This window comes from Furipterus horrens, unplaced genomic scaffold (genome assembly GCF_987537825.1).
Source record: "Furipterus horrens unplaced genomic scaffold, mFurHor1.1.pri manual_scaffold_6, whole genome shotgun sequence".
Classification (NCBI taxonomy): Eukaryota; Metazoa; Chordata; class Mammalia; order Chiroptera; family Furipteridae; genus Furipterus; species Furipterus horrens.
In genome coordinates, this window is record NW_028327176.1 from 127,546,605 (window position 1) to 127,566,745 (window position 20,141).

Here is a 20,141-nt window from a genome sequence, read left to right on the forward strand (position 1 = left end):
CTCACACTGTTTGCCCTGCCCTGGAGTCCCCTGAGACTCTATCCCTTACAACTTATGGGCCCACCCAGACTGTTAACAGTAGCTTTTCCATATGAATGGCTGGTCTTGGCTTATGCTTCACAACTCTCTAAATTCTCTCAAACAAGCAACAGCCAGCCTCAGAGAGCCAACAGCCCCCATACCTCTTGCTAAATGGCACCAGGCCCAACACTAGCAGCAGCCAGCCTAAGTTCACAGCTTGGCTTCACCTGGAAACCTCCAAGCCCAACACAAGTAGCAGCCATCTCAGATTGCTTTATAACTCATGCAGGTAATCCCCAAATAGCCCCTAGCAGAACACAGGTTAAGGGCTGACCTTGGCCTGCATCACCCAGGAAACCCCAGAGCTTGTGCACCCAGTAGAAAACTAGAAAACATACTGGAGTACCACCACCCTATCCATGCACAGCTGACCCTCCACAGAAGGCAGAGGTTGGTGGTCAGTGGTCACAGTCGTTGAATCTGACTGGCTTGGGTAAATCCCTCCCATTAACCTGCCAACAGCAATCAAGGCTCAAATACAAGAGGAGAATATACTGAGCCAACATGGTGGGCATACCTCCAATACCCAGGCTGGGAGGCTGTGCCACTGGATCCTATATAAGACAAGAAGTCATAGTAGCTCTACGTAATATATAAAAACAAACACAGGGAGGCTGTGAAAATGAGGAGACAAAGAAACATGGCTCAAATTAAAGAACAGATCAAAACTCAACTGAACAAAATGGAGATTAGCAATCTATCAGAAGCAGAGTTCAAAACACTGGTTATAAAGATGCTCAAGGAACTTAGTGAGAACCTCAACTAATAAAAAAATTGCAGTCAGAAACAAAGAATATACTAATTGAAATAAAGAACAATTTACAGGGAAATAACAGATTGGATAAAGCAGAGAATCAAATAAAAAAAGCTGGAACATAAGGAAGCAAAAACCAACCAGAAGAAGAAGAAAAAATAAAGAATCCAAAAAACAAGGATAGTGTAAGAAGCCCCTGGGACAACTTCAAGAGGTCCAACATTCACATCATATGGAAGCACAGGGAGTCCAAACAAGATAGTTGCAAAGAGGCCCACCCCAAGACACATCATAATTAAATGCCACAGGTTAAAGATTAAGAGAGAATCTCAAAAGCAGCAAGAGAAAAGGAGTTAGTTACCTACAGGGGAATTCCCATAAGACTGTTAGCTGATTTCTCAAAAGAAATTTTGCAGGCTAGAAGGGATTTGCAAGAAGTATTCAAAGTTATGAAAAACAGAGACTACAGTCGAGATTGCTCTACCTAGCAAAGCTATCACTTAGAACTGAAGGGCATATAAACAGCTTCCCAGACAAGAAAAACTAAAGGAGTTCATCATCACCAAACCATTATTATATGAAATGTTAAAGGGAATTATTTAAGAAAAAGAAGATCAAAACTGGACTTCCAGCCAAGATGGAGGCGTAGACAAACATGCTGCGTTTCCCTCCACAACTAAGAAAGAATACAACTACTGCAAAACTAGAAACAACCAGAAGTTCCAGAAAATCAAACTGCATGGAAGTCCAATAAACAAAGATATAAGGAAGAAATACTCATCCAGACAGGTAGGGGGGCGAAGCCAGGGCAGAGAGAACAGAGTGTGGTGATGGCAACAGTGGCGGTAGTGGTACGTCGGCAGAAAGCACTTACACGTTTTAAAAAGTCAGGAGGGACACCTGGAGAGCACTCCCAGCTTCTCACCAGACTGCGCAGCTCCCGGTCCCAGCACCAGGGAAAATCACGCCTCATTGCTTCTGACTGTGAAAATCAGTGGGGGTTGGAGTGGAGGCAGAAACTGCCAGTCTCTCAGCAGAGTCCGCTTGGTTAAAGGGCTCCCACAGGCCTAGAACGTCCACAGACCCATCCACTCTGGGAACAACAGCCAGGGCAACAGCTAGAGGGGCACCAGTCCCATATGGAAGTGGGAGAAGTGCCTGGAAAAGGGGCAAGTGCTGGGCAAGCAGCATTGTTCCTTCTCAGACCAACCCCCACATACAGAGCCACAACGTGGTGAAAAAGGTCTCCATGTACTGACGAAACCCTAAGGGTCCGCCCCTTAAACATAACAGAAACGACACCTCTACCTAAGACACAGAGGCAAACACCCACAGGAGACTTCCAGCCAAGATGGAGGCCTAGACTGACACGCTCTGTCGCGCTCCACAACTAAGAAGGAATACAACTACTGCAAAACCAGAAATAACCAGAAGTTCCAGAATATAAATGGAAGTCCAACGTATAAAGTTATAAAGAAATGGTGTTCATCCAAACGGGTAGGAGGGGCAAAGTTGGAGCGGAGAGGTCAAGCTTTGCTGGTGGCGGCAGCAGGGGCGACAGCGACAGGATGGCAGTAAGCACAGACACCCATATTTAAGGGGAGTCGAGAAGCGCCTGGGGAGCACCCCTGGATGCAGACCAGATCCATCAGCTTGTCATTCTAACGCCAGGGAAGCAGACCCCCATTGCTTTGGACAGTGAGGCCCAGAGGGGGTGGGGATGGAGGAGAGGCTTCCAGTCTCTGAGCAGAGAGTGAACAGCAGGAATCCATCTTGGGCCCCCACCCCCACAGAAAATGCCACAGCATGGTGAGAAGGTCACCTGGTTGTGACGAGTGCACGGGGCTCTGCCCCCTATAGCATAGGTGGTGTGACAGCCCCGCCCAGGAAGCAAAGGTAAACACAAAACTGTCAGGATGGCATAGATCATGATAGAGATCCCAGTGATGCAGCTCAGCTGACCAGACAGCAAATATCTAATCTAATGGATCAGCAGATAGAAAATCTCCCTGAGGCACAGTTCAGAGCTTTGGTTATAAAAATGCTTACAGACCTAACAGCAGATTTTAAACAAGACGTGGAAGGAATGAAAGCTAGTCCTGCTGAAATGAACAAAAACACATACGAAACTAGTGGTGAGGACAAGAAAACCAGGGATCCAATCAACATATCAGAACACAGGGAAGAAACAAACAGTCAACCAGTGCAGAAAGAGGAAATGAAAAGTGAGGAAAATGAGGAGAGGCTCAGAAACCTATAGGACAGCTATAAGCGGGCCAACATCCGAATCATAGGGTTGCCAGAAAGTGAAGAAGAACTAGAAATTGAAAAATTAAGTGAAAAAATAATGAAGCAGAACTTCCCTAACTTGGGGAAAGAAATAGACTTACAGGTCCAGGAAGCACAGAGTTCCAAGAAAACTAGACCCATGGAGAACCACACCAAGATACATTATAATCAAAATGTCAAAAATTAAGGCTAAAGAGAGAATCTTAAAAGCAGCAAGAGAGAAGAAGAGCATTATGTACAAAGGGGTCCCAATAAGACTATCAGCTGACTTCTCAAAAGAAACTCTGCAGACAAGAAGGGACTGGTAAGAAATATTCAAAGTAATGAAAAGCAAAAACCTACAACCACGAATACTCTATCCAGCAAAGCTGTCATTCAGAATAGAAGGGCAAAGAAAGTGCACCAGGACAAAGTAAAACTGAAGGAGTTCATCAGATCCAAACCACTGTTATATGAGATGTTAAAGGGACTTGTTTAGGAGAAAGAGGATCAAAACTATGAACATGAAAATGAAAACTGCATCACAACAACCAACAACAAAAGCTAGGAAATTGAAACAAAGGCAAACTAAGTAGGCAACGAGAGTGGGAAAAGAATTATAGGTATGGGAAACATATTGGGGGGAGGTCAGCTGGGAGGGGGAAGGGGGGAAGGGAGGGAGATGGTACAGGAATTAAGAAGCATAGTAGTAGGGAGTGGAGTAGACAGGAAGATGTTGAGAAGAACTATATGCACAACCAATGGGCATGGACTAAGGGGGGCGGACAACTGGAGGGCGAAGGGTCAGTGGATGGAGGGGAACAGAGGGAAAAGAAATTGGGACAACTGTAACAGCATAAACAATAAAGCATAATTTAAAAAAAAAAAGATCAAAAGTATGAATAAAATGGCAATAAATACATATCTATCAACAATTGAATCTAAAAAACAAACTAAGCAAATAAGAAAAACAGATAAATCATGGATACAGAGAGCATTTTGGTGGTTGCCAGATGGGAGGGGAGTGTGCGGGAATGGATGAAGAAGTGAGAGGAATAAAAAAAACAAATAGGAAGTTACAGAATAGCCATGGGGTTGTAAAGTACAGTATTTCCTATAATGGAGTAGCCAAAGAACTTACACGCATGACCCATGGACATGAACAATGATGTGGAGATTGCCTAAGGGGGTGGGGGTGCTGGGTGGAGGGGGACACAGGGGGAAAATTGAGACTACTCTAATAGAGTAATCAATAAAATATAATTTTTAAAAAGTTGGTTCTTTAACAAAATAAAAAAAATTAATAAACTCTTAGGTAGGCCAAGAAAAAAAATGAGGACTCAAAATTATAAATGAAAGAGGATAAGTTACAATATCACAGAAATACACAAGATCATAAGAGACTACTATAGGAAATTACATGTTTATGAACTGGACAATCTAGAACAAATGAATAAATTTCTACAAATGTACAGCATACCATGCTTGAATCATAAAGAAACAGGAAATCTAAACAGACCAATAAAGGAGTGAAAAAATGAAACTGGTAATCAAAAATCTCTCCAAAAAGACTAGATGGATTCACAAGTGAATTCCATCAAATATTTAAAGAAAAATTAACACTGACCCTTCTCATCTAAGCTACTCTAAAAAATTGAAAAGGAACATTTCCAAACTCTTTTTATGAGGCCAGCATTATCCTGATCTCAAAGGCAGACATGGATCTACAAGAAGATTACAGAACAATATCCCTGATGAATATACAAGCAAAAAATCCTCAATAAAATACTAGTAATCCATTTTCAACAGCATATAAAAGAATCGTACACCACAATCAAGTAGAAATTATGCCTGTGATGCAAAGATGGTTCAACACATGCAAGTCAATAAATATCATACACCATATTAACCAAATAAGGAATAAAAATGCTATGATCATTTCAATAGATGCAGAAAGTGCATACAACAAATTCAACATCCATTCATGATAAAAAAACTCTCAATAAAATTAGGTATAATTGAAGGAATGTATCTCAACACAATAAAGGCCATATATGACAAGCCCACAGCTAACATAATACTCTACAGTAAAAATATGAAATGAAGCTGGTTGTCCTAAAATCAGGAAGATGTATACACCACAGTAATGGAAGTCCTGGCCAGAGCAATTACACAAGAAAAATAAATAAACAGCATCCAATTTGGAAAGGAAAAAGTTGAACAGTCCCTGTTTGCAGATGAGAAGATCTTATATAGAGAAACCCTAAAGATTCCACCAAAAACCTATTAGAATAAATTCAGTCAAGTTGAAGGATACAGATCAAAACAACAAAAATATCAGTTGCTTTTCTAAGCCCAATGAACTATCCCTAAAAGTAATTAAGAAAAAAAAAAAAAAATTCCACATACAACTACATCAATATAAAACACAGGAATATATTTAACCAAGCAGATAAATTATCTTTATGCTAAAAACTATAAAATATCAAGGAAAGATATAGAAAAAGACACAGGTAAATGGAAAGATAAACTATGTTCATGACTGGAGAACTCATTGCAATACATAGTTAAAATACCCATAGTAATCAAAGCAATCTACAGAATTCAATTAAATACTATAAAAATTCCAATGGCATATTTCACAGAAATTTAAAAAGCAATCCTAAAATTCATACTGAACCACGAAAACCCTGAATATCAATCTTGAGAAAAAAGAACAAAGCAATCTTGGGGAAAAAAGAACAAAACTGGAGGCAGGGCACTTCCCAATTTTAAACTCTATTACAAAACTACAGTAATCAAACACTAATGTATTAGTATAAATACAGACACAGACCAGTGAAACAGAACAGAGCCCAAAATAAACCTTCATATATACAGTCAACTAATTTTTGACAAGTGTCAAGATTACAAGATAGGGAAAGGACAGTCTCTGCAACAGAATATTAGGAAAATTGAATATCTACAGGAAAGGGAATGAAAGTGGACCCACATCTTTTACCATACACAAAAATCAACTCAAAATGGATTAAAGACTTACAGGTAAGACCTGAAACCATAAAACTCCTAGGAGAAAAAGCTCCTCAATATTAATCTTGGCAATAATTTTTCAGATATGACACCAAAACAACATACAACAAAAGCAAAAATAAACAGGTGGGATTACGTAAAACTAAACAGTTCTGCAGAGAAAAGAAAAACCACAATCAACAAAATGAAGAGAGAACCCCTTTGGAATGGGAGAAAATATCTGATAAGGATTTAATATCCAAATATATAATAACTCCTATAATTCAATAGCAAAAAAACAAGTAACCTAATTTAAAAATTAGCAGAAGACCTCAATAGATATTTCTTCAAAGAAGACACACAAAAGGCCAACAAGGTATATGAAAAGGTGCTCAATGCCACTAGTATATAATCAGGGAAATGCAAATTAAAACCACAACGAGATGTTACCTGGCACTTGTTAGAACAGCTAGTATCAAAAATAAATGTGTCAATGAGGATGTGGATCACTGGTGCACTATTGGGCATTAAATTGGTGCAGCCACTATGGAAAACCATATGGAGGTTCCTCCAAAAATTAAAAATAGAAAAACCACAGGATACAGCAAATCCTACTTTCGGGTATTTAGCCCAAGGAATTGAAATCAGGATCTTGAAGGTATACCTGCACTTCAGACATGTTATCACAATGGGGACAACAGGCAAAAACAAACAAACAAACAAACAAACAAAAAATCTTTTGTAGACCATTAGTCAAAACTATACTCCCTATTGTTAACTCCTCATCTCAATCATAGAAGTAGTTGTGTATGAAACTTTAAATCTAATCTCATAGAGTTCATTTGCACACAGATAATGAAAATATTCTTTTTTCCATTCCTTTACCATTAGTAATCATCCTTATTGCTAATTCTAGATTAAGCCTCTGTTAATGACTTACTTTAATTAAGAGTAGAAATTAAGATTCATGTTGATTTTACCATTAATCAATTATAGCTTAAACACCTAAAATACACTAACTCTTATTAATACCTTTTATTACCACAGCTTCATCAGTATAGAGGTAGTCCAAAATAACTTTCAGTATGTCAGAATGTATTGGCATTTCCAGAGCTGCACAACTGGAAGCCTAAATAAAGTAAAATTTAAAAAGATAAAACATTTTTTTTTTCTAAAAGATTTTATTTATTTATTTTTAGAGATAGGGGATGGGAGGGAGGAAGTGAGGGAGAGAAACATCAATGTGAGAGAGAAACATCAATTGGCTGCCTCTCATACATGCTCCGATGGGACCTAACCTGCAACCTAGGCAGGTGCCCTGACTGGAACTGAACCAGCGACTTTTTTGCTTTGCAGGATGATGCCCAACCAAGCCATACTGGACAGGGAAAAAACATTTAATTTTAAATTATAAAATATTACTATATTCTGATTGTGATTGATACAAATAACTTTGAAGAGGAATCACATCAAATGCAAAAGTATATAACATTTATAAAACACAAAGCTAAATGAGATACAATTAATTTTAAACTGCCTTATAACATGAAAAAGGATCAAGAAAATTTGAGAAAAAGAAACATACTGTATTCCAAATTTCCAAATAATGGAAAAATATTCATTTAAGTAGGTTTTTTGAAATACTTTTCATTTCTAAGTGTTATAATTTTCCAACAGGCTTAAGCATAAATAAAGTTCAATATAAAAGAAAAACTGAGTTAAAATACAGGTTCCCATTTTGACTTTCTTTAGTATATAATCTCCCCCAAATCTACAAAAGTATTGTTACCAACCTAGGTGGTTTCTATTTAAACCTTACCTCAACCCATGAACTACTCAGCATACTATGAAAATATTCTGAAACAAAAGAGAAATTCAATTCAGTAAGAATAGTGAAACAATACTAAACAAATAAATCAGCAACTAAGAAAAAGTATACCTACCAAGTCTTGCACAAAGAACACATTTATGACAAGGAAATTCCTTTCCATCTACTGATTTCATGGTCACATCACACAGAAATGAGCTGCAAGAAAAATGTTTAATTAAAGCAAGAGCAATTTCTTTACATGTTGAGAAAATAAGAAAATTCATTATAGGATTTGGCTTAGCTTTTGACTTGCTCTTCATGAAAGGTAGCAGAGAATAAATACACACAAGTAAAGTATTTCATCTCCTTCAACTTTAAGGAAGATAAAAAGGGCCTTACAATAAAGATAATATTTGAAAAGGAAACTAAACTCAGATATTCAAGAAAGTCTTTCTTCTAATTTTCCTTTTTTATTACAAGCCAAAGGTTAATAATATAATGGTTAAGTGACATCATAGTCAAAGGTCTTTAATTCACTTATTTGTACAACCCATTCTGTGTTAAGCATAATCCTGGTATCTCCAGTTTCTTTCTCTAAAAACTTTTCACCTACCTAAATACCTAAAAACAAAATAGCTAACAACAAATGTATTTAGTATAGTATATTTATTACTGAAGAGATTTACAAAGGAACCATCATAATAATGAAGAGGGATAATCAGTTTGGTTTTTCATTTCCTATTGGTCAAAAAAATACAAAATTCAGGCAAGAAAAAATTAAAATTAAAAATTCCTTTCTTAAGTAGTAGGTAATCAGAAAAATTAATTGTAACAACATCTATTAAACAGTTAATATTTTATTCATTTACCTCAACAACTCTCCAACATTTCCAAAACTGAAGAATACTGGTAAAGAAGCGTATATCTACATAAACATTTTGTTTCATATGTAAGAAGAGCTCTATTTCCACTCTTGGGTCCTAAAATCTAGATAAAAAGTTTGCCTTCAATTCCTAACTTACCATTTTTTCTGATTTAGCTTTGGTTTGTTACCAGTTTTCTTGGCAATAACATTAATTTTTTCATTTTCATATCTGATTCCATCTAACCTATCAACAAGAATAGATAAAAATTAACAATTGATGTATATATTCCCCTACCAAAACAAGCAACAAAAATCCAACAAATTAGCTTACATCTGAACATGATTACATATCACCTAGAAAAATACCTCAAATTGCCACTCTGTGATAAAGAAATAATCATACATTCTCCTTCAATTTTACTTAGACTTAAAAATATACTAAATACCATTACTGATAAAAAAGAAAATCTAAGCTATAGCACAAAGCCCTTTATTGTTTTTAAACAGAGAACATACACTGCTCACCTGCTCCCACCCTACACCTGAGGTTATACTGCCCACAGGCAACATAAATACCTTAAAAATAGAGAATTCCAAAAAATCTGGCTTGTAATATGACAAATACTGTTAGCCACTTTACATGTTACATGACAAAGCTACACCAACAATATGAAATCAAAGTTATCCCTCCCATTTTGTATGTTGAGAAACTGAAGTTCAAAGAAACTAAGAACGTTTGCCCCAACTAGTTATAGTAAAGCTAAGAGACATAGACAGGTCTTTCTAACTCCAAAGACAGTCCTCTTTACAGCAACCACTCCTGCCCATCCAGATCTCTGCTACACAAACACCACAGGGAGTTCAAATCCAGTAACAGCCTTCCCATACTTGAATGTTTTAATCCAGGGAGTCCCAAAAACAGCTTTAGCAGAAACTGGAGAGGAAAAAATACACCTCCCACAAGAAGGGGGTAGGGAGGTGGGAGGGAGGAAGAGAGAAAGAGAAGAGCAGCAAAGCAAAGGAAAAGATAATTTTTAAAAGGAAGACATAATAAGATACAAGAATAGATATCAAGGAGGAGCCATACCTACTACTCAAATTACTGAAACCAAATTTCTTTGCAACATTTTGCAACATTTTTACAGGATCATCTTCCCCAACACTTTTTACTTTTTTGGAAGATCTGGGTTTGCTTTTCTGCTTTTCACTAATTGTATGAGCTTGATTACTCTTATAAACTTCAAATGCTGACTTCTGATTATCTTCATGAAAACTAATTTTATTCAAATGAGAATTCAGAGTGCCCTGATATTCTTCAGGTTTTTTGTTTAAGTTTATTCTTGGTTTGAAGCCATGAGTTAAAAAATCACAAGTGTCTGTGTATATAAATTGTAAAAGGTATTCAAACAAGTCAGGATGAACCTTCTCTACCACAAAGAGAGGGCATCCTACAGAATCTTCATCTTTCCGGTAAACATCTGTAAAGTCTAAAGAAGTACCATCTGAAAGGAACAACTTCTGAAAAAAGTCAGAACGCAATGCCAAAATATATTTATGAGCAGGGAAGATTCTGTTGCCAACTTGAAATGTCACATCATGAATGCTGTCCATTTCATCAGTTTCCTTCAACAGTTTGTCAAGCTCTTCAAGAAAGGATGATGAAGACACAACTGGAATTTCATAAAGGCTGGAAATGAAACAAAAATCACTTTTACTTTCAAGAAAAAAGAATTTCAAAAGCATCCCTAGTCAATTCTTCTTTTAAAGTGCAATTTTTTTACTTAAATTTTAAAATCTGACATTGGCTAAAATAGAATACTTCACAGCCTTAGATACTGTATCACCCTTTCAATTTTTTTCTATTCCTTTTTCTTTTTTTCTTCTAAACTAAAATGATTAGAATTAAGTTCTCCTCTGAAAGTAGTGTTTTCTCTTTCTACAAAAAAAATCAGCATGTACATTTCAAATGACTATTTTATAGAAATTTGTAAATGATAAATATAATTAAACATTCAAAAAAGAACATAATTCTCAAACTTTCCCTCTTTTATGTCTGTTTATTTTACAAGTGAAGAAAAATAAATATACAAAGAACCGAGTCAATACTTCAGGTCCCAGCCCCAGGATAGGTCAGCAAGTCAAGGAAGTAGATAAATACACACACAGATATACAATTGGTCTGTAACCCTAACTCTTTCAGTACTGTAAAAATGCGATCAGACATTCCCAACCTCCTTTTTACCGTTCCAGGTATGGGGAGACCAACTCTCCTAGTTTGCCTAGGACAGAGGGGTTTCCGAGCAGGTGAGACTTTCAGTGCTAAATACAGCAAAGACCTGGACAAAACAGTACAAATGGTCACCCTATTTTATAGGACTTCTTTCCTTTTCAATGGTACCCTTGATATTTATCTTAACCTGTCATCTCTCTACTAATATGACTTAGAAGATTTATACAGATTCACACTGCCCTATAGATGACTCAACTTCTTTTATCAATTCTCATCATATTCAAGGGTCAGAAATTTTTGCAAATTACATAACAAACATTTATATTCTCAGAATCTGAGAACTTAAGAGTACATCATAAAGTACTAAAAAGTATATTTTGTGTGTCTACATATACATAAACATATATACACATCTTCAGTATTTTCAATAAATATCAGTTTACAAACTAAAAGGAACACTCATCATTTTCAGTATAATAAATTCCATCTTTGAGTTATCCTGGTAACATGGTCATATGTCTCAAGTCTCTACAAAACATGGCAACAGCTCTTCAATTAAACTTGGTTCAGGAGCTATGGAAAACAAAAGAAAACCCAGTGACTGTTCCTTCTGAAAAATGAAGTGTAATATATACAAGTATACCTTGTTTTAGGATCTGACTGCAGGATTGCAAAGTTGCATCCATTTGGATCTGTGCTGACGCTAACAGCTCTATGGGCAAAAGTAAGTTTCTCAAGTCGAATTCTTTCATATACACTATTTATATCAGACACACAAGATACATCTGATGAGGAATTATGAAGGCTTGATAAAATTTCTGCTAAAAAGAAAAAACAATAAATTCCCATTAGTCAAGACTTTATTACTACTAAAATGATTTAGGAGTAAACAGAATAGAAAAATAATTAGGAGAATATGGAAACATCCTTTGTATGCATTAAGTCCTTTCGAAAAACTATATCCTCTTTAACAGAATTTGCACCGCATTATATTGGTTGTAATGTGCATTAAATTTTAGTGAGTCAATTCTCAGTTATCCATGAATTTATCTCTTTCAACAAAAATCCCCTATATTGCAACCAGTTATCTTTCCAAAAAGCAAATCTAGTGTTAAACTGACGTTAAAAATTCCTCAGCTTCCATTAACAATATATAAACTTAGCATTTTGTAATTGATGGCTTATTTGTTCCCTCCTGACCTCTCCCCCTTTTCCCATTTATTGAGCAAATATCTGAGTGACCACACTATGCTACTGTAATACAGTGTTCATCAGTCTATCCCTAGTGATACAGTAGTGAACAAAATAGGCACGTCCCTACCATCTGAGAGTATAATTCTAGCAAAAAGACAGACATTAAACAATGATAATATCATTACAAGTCATATCAAGGCTATGAAAGAGAAGTTTGAAATTTGCGTGCAAAACAATTATTCTGCTTGCAGTATGAAAAGTGTTTAAAGTAAACCAAAGAGATTATTTAGCAAACTACTTTAAGAGTCCAGAAAAAAAAAATGATATAGACTGAGGTTGTAGCAATGAAGCTGTAGAAGAGCAGAAAGATTTCAGAAATATTTGAGACAAAAGTGACAAAACTTGATGACTAATTGGATATAGAGGGTAAGGGAATATGAGATGTCAAAGATAACCATTTACTTCAATTGAAACACTGAAAAGCAGATGTGGATATGTTAGTTCTGTGTTAGACCACTAAATATAACTAAGGCACAATTCTAAGGACTTCCAAGATTTATAAGTCAAACCTGTACTCTGGTTACTCTCTCAAATTCACTCTATTTCAGTCTCAAAGAGCTTAATCTTCCCTCAACACTAGTTTATTCCAATTTTGATACTCTCAAAAAACTTATGTGCATCCATGAACTGCAAATAGTTATATGCGTGTCTATGCCCCTACAAATTTATGAGTGTCTCAGATCAGGGGCCCATCTTATATATTTTTGTATTATTAAAACCTAGCCCTATATCTGGCATAAAGTAAATATACCTTAAATGTGCACAGACTTGACTAATTTATAAAGAAATTAAACAATTACACAAAAACATTCCTTTGTGGCTTTATGATTTTGAAGAATATGTTTATAATTATCTAAATAATTATAAATGTTCTTTATATATTTTTTGGCATACAACAAAACTGATTTGTTCATTAAACGATGATTACTATATGACAGGAAATATGCTGAGTGCTAAGAATATATCAGAACAGACGAGGTCCTTGCCATCTTATAGTTTGATAGGAGACGAGCATTTAAAAAATTAATCACAACCTTGGCTAGTATGCCTCAGTTAGTTGGGCATCATCAGGCACACCAAAAGGTCACAAAGTTCAATTCCTGGTTGGGAAACATGCCTAGATTGTGGGGTCAGTCCCTAGTTGGGGCACAAACAAAGGGCAGCCAATTGATGTTTCTCTCTCACATCAATGTTTCTCTCTCTCCCTTTGCCTTTCTCTAAAATCAATAAGCATGTCCTCAAGTGAGGATAAAAAAACTGATAAATAAAAAAATCACAAAGATAAATACATAAAAACAAGTAAAAATAAATTGCATGATGAAAATACAAAGGGAATATTAAAAATGAAACAAGGTTACTCAGTTTAGATTGAGGAACCAGTGAAAAACATTACTGATTAAGTATAAATTAAGCGGAGATGTGAAAAATTAGAAAAGGCCCTGGGACTAATCACCTGAACAAGATTGACCCTGAAGGTTAGTGTGACTGGAGAGCAGAAAGGGAAAGGGAGAAAACTCCAGGTGAGTTCAGAGATGTAAACAAGTCAGAGCAGGGGCCTCATAGGCCATGTGTTAGTAATGAGAAAACCATTAAAGAGTTTTTAAACATAGTAATATTAGGATCAGATCTTAAAAGCTCACTCTGGTTGTTACTTCAGAATAGATAAAAAGAAACAAGAGTGAAAATTTTTAAAAAATTATTTTTTCAGTAGTCCATCTGACTTGGGCTAGAGTAAGAGCAATGAGATGTAAAAAAGGTAAATAAATTCTAGCTTTTCTGGAAAAAAAGAATCAACTGATTATTAATTATGAATGAAAGAAATAAGTCACTAACCTAAGTTAAAAAAACAATGCAAGTAATCCACAAGTTTATAAGTTTATAATCAGATAATTAAGAAGGAGCTACATAATGAATAATTTCTATTTTCACTGGTGGCATCTTAAAGCTATTCTTTATATTAATCAAAGAATGAATAAAAGTTGTCTTAAATGATTCAGCAATTGTTTAAAAAAACTTACTTTTTACACTTCTCAATGAACATAAAAACTTGATTCTTCCTGTGATTTTCATCTAAGTCACCAGCTATACCTTTTAAAACCTCAATTTTATATACAAATATGTAAAAAACAAAATAAAAATATAGTATAAGCTACTAGTACAAACATTGAAAAAATGAATGAATTACATGTGTCAGTATGAAGTGAACATAATTTTGAGTGAAAGAAACAAGTTGCAGAAAAAATATGTAAGTTTACAGGTTTTGAACATGTATTAAATGAATCATGTGATTTATGCATAATTGCAAAATAATAAAACATAGAAAATTTTTAAAAAGTATCTTAGAAGATGGTTCACAACCATCTGGGGAACTGTTTTTCATTTGCTTCTCTATTTTTTAACTTGATACTTCCCTACCCCTAAAGTAAAGGTTAGCGATCAGCAAGAATAAGCCACTTGTTACTGATAAGAATGTACCATGACTTCAGAGTATGCTGAGACAGACAAAAAGTCAAAAACTCCAGATTTAATTAGATCAATTTCCTGTTCATCTGTACACAAGCAAACCAAAATCAAAAGAGACATTAAGGGTAAATCTAGTAACACTTGCTAATTAAGCCTACAATAAATACTTGAGAAATTAAAGGTTAACTGAAAGGAACTTCTTCTATGTGCCATTCATACACATAAACTGACCTTTCTTTTCAGAACTCTTTCTTTTTTCTTCAAACCATTTCCCTCTAAATCCTTCTCCATCCTGTGTGACAAGTAGAATTTCATTCCTATTTAAAGCAATATCAGAAATGAAGACTTGGCGTGGATAAGCCCATCGACACTGCTTCAGAGAACTGCTGGCTGATCTCCAGCAAAATACCTAAAATAGACCAAATTTATTGTAATGGAAAGCAAAATAGCATCTGATCAACCAAAAACTGAAATCAAGAGGTAATATTTCTAAAATAAAAGCTCTGATTTATGTTTCAATTTTCATCCTTCTGCAGAAAAATATATACTATAAAAGTTTAGATGGTTTTAAAAAACTGTCTTTCAGAAAAAGTACAGAAAGAAAACAGGTAACATTAAATATGCTTCAAATACACTTCTCTTAAGTAATTTTCAGTATTGCTTGTTTGGGGTTTATAGATCTGCTACAATGCTAAAGAAAAGAAAGTCTTAAAGGTAAGAGTAAAACTTACATATCAGGTTTGCTGTAGTACCATGTATTTAGAAGAAGAATGAAAATCGTCCTATGAAAGCCCAAACTTGACTTAAAAAAAGAAATCTTTATGTATAACTAAATTATATAACTAAAACAAAATTTTAGAAATAGAAAAAAACAGCATAGAGTTCAATGGATTCCTAGTGATCCTTGAAATCACAGTGTTCCTGAGAAATGGCTTCGGGGCCGCTGCTCAAGGACAGTGAAAGTGATGAGATGGGATGCTGGGCTTCCCAATCCAGCTTTATGCAGGGCAGCAACCCTTTTATCTGCTCCATAGATTAGCATTCCAAATAAGATTTCATTTGAGAAATTAACACTGCTGATTATAAAAGCTGAACCCGCTCATAACTAAGAAAAGTAAAGCACAAAACGGTACCTGCCCAAGTCAATCAAAAGTTATGCGCGTGCACACACACAGACTATATTTATTGACTGAATGGTTCCTTCGCAGCTTGGTTTTTATAGTAAGACTAATTTTACAGAAGGTAAATATCCAGACATATAAGCTATATCCATGTTAATATAAATGAAACATACGCCGAAGTCAAATATAATTTTTTAATACTCAAGTTTTTATGTAATCCCACACTTTTGCTTCCTTCCATTAGTACAAATTAAAGCTCTAATTCCAGAATATATTTCCTTCAATTAAAATGATCAACTACAGATTTATGCCTGTAGTGTACCGGTAGGTGAAACTTTATGATTCTAATTCCTCAAATTCTAAAATGTCAAAATTTACAGCACTTTAGAAACCTCAGAAAATCATTCTTATTGTATGATTTATTTTATAAGCAAAAAATAAAAAGCAATGTGTTGTTCTAGTCAGTGTAAAACTTTTTTCAGTGTATATTACTGTATAATGTATATTTTTAAATTAACAATTTTTTTAAAGAAATATACTGATACATTTGCACCAGGAACTCTACAGTATTTACATAAATCAAAAAAGACAAAGAGTATCTGGTCAAGACGGCAGCGTAGGCAAACATGGCTCACCTCTTCACACAATCACATCAAATTACAACTAAAATATAGACCAACCATTAGCCAGAACCGCCAGAAGTTGAGTTGAATATAAGTCTGACAACTACAGAATTAAAGAAACCACATCGACTGAGATGGGTAGGAGGGGCACAGACACAAAACAGGCTGGTCTCTCAACCATATGTGGTAGATAAAAATTCAGGAGAGCTATCTCAGAAGTGAGGAGTCCCAGAACCACTCCAGGCCCCCCAGCCCAGGGTTCCAGTGCCAGGAAGATAAGTCCGCACAATTTCTTGCTGCAAAAACCAGTGGAGATTGAGTCAGTGGAAGAAACAGCTGGAGCCCCAAGCAGTTCATTGTAAAAAACCCACACACGGACTCACTCCCTCTGAGCACTAGCACTGGGGTAGCAGCTTGAAAGGCACCAGTGGTATACAGAGAGAAACTGAAGTGTCTGGCATCAAGCCCAGCAGAAGCCATTGTCTCTTTTCTAAACCCTCCCCCGACAGAGCCACTAAGCTGGTGCCATATCTGAGACTCCATCACCCTGGCTAATACTGTTTGACTCACCTTGAAGTTCCCCAGAGACTTCCCCACTCCCAATTTACCAGCCCACCCAAGTTGCTTTTCCATATGAATGGCTGGTCTTTGTTCACGATTCACAACTTCCTAAATCCTATCAAACAAGCAACATCTGCCCTCAGTGAGATTCAGGCCTGGCAGCAGCAGCAGCAGCCAGCCTAAATTCACAGCTTGAGTTCACCTGAGAATCTCCAAATCCAGCACAAGTAACAGCCATCTCAGACTGCTTTATAGTTCAGGGAGGATGCCCTGGGTAGAACGCAGGTGAAGGCTGAACTTGGCCTGCACTAAACAGGAAACACCAGGGCCAGAGCAACCAGTGGACAGCCAGAGACCACACTGGAGCACCACCACCCTGCCTCTGCACAGCTGACCCTCCACTGAGGGTAGTGGTTGGTGGTCAGTGGTCACAGCCAGTTCTTACAGATGACTGGCCTGGGTAAATTCCTCCCAATGATCTTCCAACAGCAACCAAGCCTCAACTACAAAAAGAGGGTGAACCAGCCCACACAAAGGGCACAACTCAAGTATCCAACTTGGGTGAGAGAGGAGGCTCTGCCACAGGACCCTGCAAGACACCTACTACATTACGCCGCACTACCAAGACATGGAGTTAAAGCAGCTCTGCCTAATACATAGAAATAAACATAGGGATGCTGCCAACTAGGAAGGCAAAGAAATATGGGCCAAATGAAAGAATAGAACAAAACCCCAGAAAAAGAACTAAGTGAAACGGAGATAGCCAACCTGTCAGAGTTCAAAACACTGTGATCAGTCGTCGGCAGCCGTCCGTCTCGAGAGACGATGGTGTAGCTTCCCAAGAGTCTATCTGCACCGCCGAGAATGGCTGTGCAGTCCGACTTGGGAGTGACACGGTATCTGTCTCCTCCCGTGTTGAATCGACATCTTGCGATGACGCTGGAGTGTCCTCTCCAGTGAAGCTTAAGCTACAGAGCCTGGGCAGGGTGATATGGAGGGTCTGCTGTTGCCCATGCAGCAGACCCCCCCTCTCTTCGCAGCTGAAGGGTCCAAGGGAAAGACGGAGTCAATACAGCTTGGCTTCAGGTGCGCCGCAGGAGTTGCCGGTGTTGACTACAACGTCAAACCGCCTTAGGGACTCCGGCTCCGGATTTTCTGTCGGGGTTTACTCCCTTAGCCTTTCCCTTGAAGAGGTATGCCGCAAGGCAGCGGAGGTTTTTTGGAGTCAGAGTTTTCCTTCTCTGATGTGCCCTGACTGGAAGATCGAACCAGCGACACTTAGCTCGCAGGCCGATGCTCAATCCACTGAGCCAAACCAGCCAGGACACTGTGATCAGTATGCTCGGAGAAATGACTGAGTATGGCCACAAAATAAAGGAAGAAGTGAAGGTTATACAAAGTAAAATATACAGGGAACCAACAGTGATGGGAAGGAAGCCAGGATTCAAATCAACAATTTGGAACAAAAGGAAGAAATAAACATTCACCTGGACTAGAAAGAAGAAAAAAGGATTTAAAAAACAAGGAGAGGATTAGGAACCTCTGGGACCATTTTAAACATACCAATATCCAAATCATAGGGGTACTAGAAGGAGAAGAGGAACAGCAAGAAACCGAAAACTTATTTGAAAAAATAATGAAAGAAAAATTCCATAATCTGCTGAAGGAAAAAGACACACAAGTCTAGGAAGCACAGAGAGTCCCAAACAAGGTCGACCCAAAGAGGACCACACCAAGACACATCATAATTAAAATGTCAGAGGTTAAAAATAAAGAGAATCTTAAAAGCAGCAAGAGAAATGAAGAAAGTTACCTACAAAGGAGTTCCCATAAGACTATCAGCTGATTTCTCAAAAGAAACTTTGTAGGCAACAAGGGACTGGCAAGAAGTATTCAAAGTGATGAAAAGCAAGGACCTACAACCAAGACTACTCTATCCAGCAAAGTTATCATTTAGAAGGGAAGGGTAGATAAAGTGCTTCCCAGACAAGGTCAAGCTAAGGAATTCATCATCACCAAGCCATTATTACATGAAATGTTAAAGAGACTTATTTTAAAAAAAGGAAATCAAAACTATGAACATTAAAATGACAACAAACTCACTACTATCAACAACTGAATCTAAAAAACAAAAACAAACACAAACTAAGGGAACAACCAGAAAAGGAACAGAATCATAGGTATCATTTGGAGGCTTATGAGCTAGGAGGGAGAAGGGGAAGATAGGGGAAAATGATGCAGGGATCAAGAAGCATAACTGGTAGGAACAAAATAGACAAGGGGATGTTAAAAATAGTATAAGAAAGGAAGAAGCCAAGGAACTTATATGCACGACCCATGGACATGAACTAAATGTGGGGAGGGGTTTGCAGGACAGGGGTGGATACCAGGCAAATGGAGGCAAAGGGAAAAAAACTGGGACAACTGTAACAGCATAATTAATAAAACATACTTAAAAAATGATTATTTATATAGTGATCTAGAATCATAGTTATAATCTCTGCATATATATATTTTGTGTACATTTGTTTAAAACTAAATCTGGGGAAATTTTTCCAATTATGCATCAAATTTTTAATATTGCCTGTTTAGTTTTTTTAAAAGAGTAGTTATATAACATAGCTCATGTCTATAAAATTCAGTATCATTTATCAATACTGCGCACATATAAAACAACCCATCACTTATTTCCATTTTAAAAACAGTAAGTCATATTTTAAACTACAGTTTAACAAAGTAGTATTATACAACATTTGTTAAATGTCATCATAGTTTCTTTGAAATACCAGCTCCATACTAATTAATACTGGATGTCAAAATAAGTTGAAAAGCAAAATCAACAGGAGTCATTACTACCATAGAAATACATTTACACATTATCAGGTCCTCTACACCTATAAACTGACAATAAGTTTACTACACTTTTGCACAAATATATACTCACTCTTCCAGTTCCATCCATTGCAAGAATACAAATTTTTTCACCCTCATTTTCTTTCAGATGTTCAGTATCAACCTTGTATTCCATACGTCCTCCAGATATAAGAACCTTTTTCAAGTTTAGCTGTCTAGGATTTAAAAAAATCTAGATTAATATGTTCT

The 20,141-nt window shown here is 36.6% G+C and overlaps 1 protein-coding gene across 1 annotated transcript in view; it reads right to left on the reverse strand.

The window, feature by feature from the left end:
* The window catches only part of IBTK (inhibitor of Bruton tyrosine kinase), a 90,919-nt gene that overhangs the window by 48,482 nt on the left and 22,296 nt on the right, over positions 1-20,141 (reverse strand). Inside the window, exons 9-16 of the mRNA XM_090279617.1 lie at positions 19,984-20,107; positions 14,966-15,143; positions 11,661-11,838; positions 9,875-10,474; positions 8,945-9,031; positions 8,056-8,138; positions 7,932-7,969; positions 7,145-7,241 (exon numbers count right to left, since the gene is read on the reverse strand). Of these exons, the coding sequence (XP_090135743.1) occupies positions 7,145-7,241; positions 7,932-7,969; positions 8,056-8,138; positions 8,945-9,031; positions 9,875-10,474; positions 11,661-11,838; positions 14,966-15,143; positions 19,984-20,107 (1,385 nt within the window). The remainder of the gene's footprint in view (positions 1-7,144; positions 7,242-7,931; positions 7,970-8,055; positions 8,139-8,944; positions 9,032-9,874; positions 10,475-11,660; positions 11,839-14,965; positions 15,144-19,983; positions 20,108-20,141) is intronic.